The sequence below is a fragment of the Hesperophylax consimilis genome, chromosome 19, assembly GCF_061612785.1.
Source record: "Hesperophylax consimilis isolate HC1 chromosome 19, BYU_Hcon_1.0, whole genome shotgun sequence".
Classification (NCBI taxonomy): domain Eukaryota; kingdom Metazoa; phylum Arthropoda; class Insecta; order Trichoptera; family Limnephilidae; genus Hesperophylax; species Hesperophylax consimilis.
In genome coordinates, this window is record NC_142854.1 from 33,172,468 (window position 1) to 33,176,689 (window position 4,222).

The 4,222-nt window shown below is 37.0% G+C and overlaps 1 protein-coding gene and 1 pseudogene across 1 annotated transcript; both read right to left on the reverse strand.

Moving 5' to 3' along the window:
• Positions 1-615: 615 nt before the first annotated feature.
• On the reverse strand, positions 616-1,453 carry LOC149415175 (ubiquitin carboxyl-terminal hydrolase isozyme L3 pseudogene; annotated as a pseudogene).
• Positions 937-3,651, reverse strand: LOC149415176 (uncharacterized). The gene is made up of 3 exons (XM_089643123.1): positions 3,365-3,651; positions 2,557-2,706; positions 937-2,212 (listed from the first exon to the last, which is right to left on the reverse strand). Exons 1-3 carry the CDS (start codon positions 3,374-3,376, stop codon positions 1,877-1,879), a joined length of 498 nt encoding a protein of 165 aa, XP_089499249.1. The 5' UTR covers positions 3,377-3,651; the 3' UTR covers positions 937-1,876.
• Positions 3,652-4,222: the final 571 nt, after the last annotated feature.

Genomic DNA, 4,222 nt, shown 5'->3' on the forward strand with positions numbered 1-4,222 from the left:
GGTCATGACAAGAGTCAGAAAAACATAAAAGTAAGAATGTGAAAGAAGCAAGAAGTGTGTCCCAAGACAGAGTTGTGGTTCAACTTATTCGGTAGATTACAAGTTGTTCAAAAGAAGTAGTGTTTACAGAAAATATCAAGACAAATAAAATAATCAATCATATTCATAAAAGCGACTTTATTAGGTAATAGAAAATGTAAAAAATATAATATTAAGTATGACAATCATTTACCAGTATCACAATGCCATGAAATACAATATCCATCATATTCCTAGTACTAAGCAGAATCATGCAGAAATCCAACCAAAATAAAGAGTTTTTTTCACAACATAAAACAAAAAGCTAAGAATAGCCATCAAACCTTACAACTATTGTGACTTGCACAAAGTGATATAATTATTGAGATTTTTAAAATTATGAGTTTGAAGATGACAAGCAGAAAGCAGTTTTAATCCAAGCCACAAACATTGAACAATGGCGATAACTTAAAAATAGCATTTAAATAATGGCAAAACTAATGTGATTTACGTACATACATAATGAATCACATAAATAAAAATAATAAAAATCAACTGGCTCAATGTTAATGGTAAATACGGTGGAGGTAAATTCAGTCACGCTTGATTCTTGTCATCCTGAAGATATAAGATATAGGTCGTGTCTCCATGGTTAATCGGGAAGGACTTGCGCCCGTCCAGCTCGTACAGTTTGCCATCTTTGTGCACAAACGCGATGAAGTGGTGGTTGACAGGATCGTTTTCTCCGGGAGTGTTGGACTGGCCTTCCTTGGCCAACTCGAAATGGGCAGAGACTACTCCCTCGCAGTTTTCAAGCTGAGAACCTCTGGCGGTGGAGTCCAGTTCTTTGGCATCGTCCAGGAATTGCTTCAGCCAGTCGTCGAAGAGTTGGATATTGTCGGTGTTGTTCGCGATGCTGTGAAGCAGGGCGACGGTTCCACACGCATTCTGAACAGTTTGCTTCATGTGGAAAACGTTCTCGGATATAATTTGAGCATTTTCAGTTAGTTCAGATTCCTCCTTCTTCCTTAAATAATACAAACATAACCTTCAAATATCAATACAAACTACCAGAGCTAGGTAAGTTGGAGGTTAGTAATAAAAAGTACAATAACCTATCCTAGTAATGGTTTCGTAACCAGGAAGTAGAAGGCTAGATTATCTACAATACTTCTCTTTGACCTAACTGAACCGGCAATATACTAAAAACATAACATAACAGCAACAAATATATTTCTACAATATATTTATAAATCTATTTTAATTTGACGCTTTATATAACAATGTATTGTTCAACTGAAATAAAGAATTTGTTTATTTATTTATATTCTCAACTAAAATTCGGTAGGCCTGGCCAGACAGCTTGACGTCACATCGGAAAACTTCCGTTTATTGAAACTGCGGTCTGAAGAAGAGCATTATAGCCCACGCACATCTTACAGAAGACCTACAGAAGTAATAGGAACTACAGAAGTACACTATAATGCCTTCATGCAACACCAAATTATTTACAAAGTGGTTCAAACGATGAACAGGATAAGTACGCAGATACAGTAGAGGACGCACACATGTTGTATTTCGAACAAGAATTCACATGGTCATAATTCACAGAAAATTAGCTTATTAAAACTTAAAAGCACAGGACCTATAGGAGTATAGACTAAACTTGTTGCATCTCAAACAAGAATTCACATATAATTCACTTTAAAATAGCTTATTTACAAGCATAAGACCTACATGGTCAACTTGAAGACATTTTGAACACGGTTGTTATGAAATCGTGGACACGTTGCACAACATGCGAACACGTTGCACTGCACTATAGCAAGTGGCGAGGAATGACTCGATATGATTGTTTCTAACACATATCATCATCCGAGTGAATAACAATGTCTGTGGCTGTTCGCCAACTGTCAGCTACAGCTCCAACACGCCCAACAAACTTGTTTTCATTCTTCTTTTTTCTTTGATTACGTGGAAGTTCCAGATACTTGCTCTTTATTGCATTTGTTCGTGACCTTTGAACCTGCTCCTGAGAATTCTCTAAAATAAGCCCTTCATTGGATGTAGGGAGTTTTGCCTTCATTTCAGCCAAATTTTCATTATTGAAATTTAACATCTTCAGCATAGTCGTGGGGTCATCGTTTAGGAGGTACGAGTAATCGGCCATCATCTTCAAGCTTTCACGGTATTTCTGCGCCAAAAAAATTCAAACATATTTTTGTCCCTTACATAATATGTATATCAAAATTTGATTTATTACCAAAGCTAGAAATTATTTTAATTTTTACACCATTTGTTAGTCCTAGAACATGGATTTACTTTAATTCGCTCGTTTGCACAAAAACAACCATTGTAACAACGTGTCTTATATTGTTAGAAATAATTCTTTTACACTCTTCTAATTAGTCTCATTGGAAAGAACAGGAAATTTCCTATAGGATTTGCTTATTTGCATAGGAGATATAGTTAGATATTTACTGTATCTGGACCACAAATGGTGGAATCGCCCTCTATGTGTTCTTGGTGAAAATTTACCTTTTTCATATCATTTTTAATCTGCCTTTGAAGGGAATACTCTGACCCATCAAAAACACGGATGCATTTCACCGAAAGGTAAGCCGGGCACCCAATCTTCTTTGACGGTTGCATCAGAAATCGTCTTTTTACTGATGACGGGTGGTCAGTCTGTAAAAATAACGCAAATATGTAACTTTCTACAAAATAATAGCTCATGCGGGCGCTTTCCATTCAGCATTTACAACCGGGAGGCCAGTATAGGAAGTAGATTTGACGTGTGATCTGGACCTTTTAATTAATTATTCTGAGGTCTATAAGCAGCAATACATACGTATATGTGATTGTAGGCCTATAGGGCTATCAGGGGTAGGCCTAGGCCCTAGGTTAGCTAGGTCAAGGTTGGCACAGCATATAGGCTATAGGGCTATATAGAGCAGAGATAGAAACAGAGATAGAACAGGTGTAGCATAGGTACGTATTACACCTGCCATAAATGCACGGTAATGGCCTATATACTATAGGCTATTGCTTATCTTATATAGAGGACAACTAAATTAGCCCTACGTAAGCCCTAAGCTGGCAATACTTACCAAATCATCAGGTTCTTTCTTCTTCTTAAAATAGTTTTCGCCTTGTGAACACTGAAGATGTTCTGACTTCTCGATGCAAAATGGTGAACCAAAGAAAGGTATAGGAACGATACCATTAAGGGATGAAAAGAAGTTTTTCTCTCCTAAAAAATGGAATACAAATTAGTTTATGTTGGCCAAAAGAGCAGGGCTAGACGCTGCACGCTCTGTGATTGTAGTAGGGTAGGGCTACATACCTTTTCTACCATAACTGGTTCTGGTTGAGAATGAAAACCCTGAAGCCTTCAAGTCAGTATTGAATGCAGCGTATTTCTCCTGGCTGTCGAAGTATCCAGAATAATACTTATTTTCGTCCGTAGGGTTGATTATGTCTTGTAAATGTTTACTAATAACGACCTCCATGTTTCGTTTCTTTCAACTCAAAATCTCCCTCATACTTGAGAGATTTTCGAACGTCAAACCACAGTTAATTCAAGACTTCAAACAAATTATTCAAAATCAAGTTGATTGTTGCCAGCCTTCGTGTACACTCGGCAAACTTCGTAGTTCCGAGCCGCTTTGAGCCTTCGTGTTCACTCGGCAAACTTCGTAGCTCCGCCCCCATTCCTCCAGCAATGTGAGAACAGGCGCACCCGATCAATGGCGGCAGCGTTTGCTCCTCCCCATGCTATGATACCATATTCTATTAAAGATTGACAAAGTGCATAGTAGATTGTTTTGAGCTGGCTTAGGTTGAGAAAGTTGCGAGTTTGTCTAAAAAAGTAAATGAATTTTCTAAGTTTGTTTGCTGTAGTGGTTATATGTTGTTTCCACTTTAAATTGTTGTCAAAAATAATACCTAAGTATTTAATTTTAGTTACCTGTTCTAAATAAGGGCAAACACATATTATCGTATTTGTCAGGTTGCAAGCACATATTTTAATTTGATTTTCTGGGTTTCTTAAGGAAGGATTAATACTAAATTCAATGTATTTAGTTTTGGTCACATTCATTGTTAGTGTATTATTGTTTAACCATCTTTTAACCACAGTTATGCCCCTGTTAGCTTTTATGTATACATCATTCCAATTGCTTGATTTGAAGAGGAGAATCGT

Coding starts and splice junctions, on each gene's coding strand:
- LOC149415176 (XM_089643123.1), bottom strand. Junction 2,213..2,556: donor TTAAAAATGATATGAAAAAG/GTAAATTTTCAC, acceptor TTTTTGGCGCAG/AAATACCGTGAAAGCTTGAA.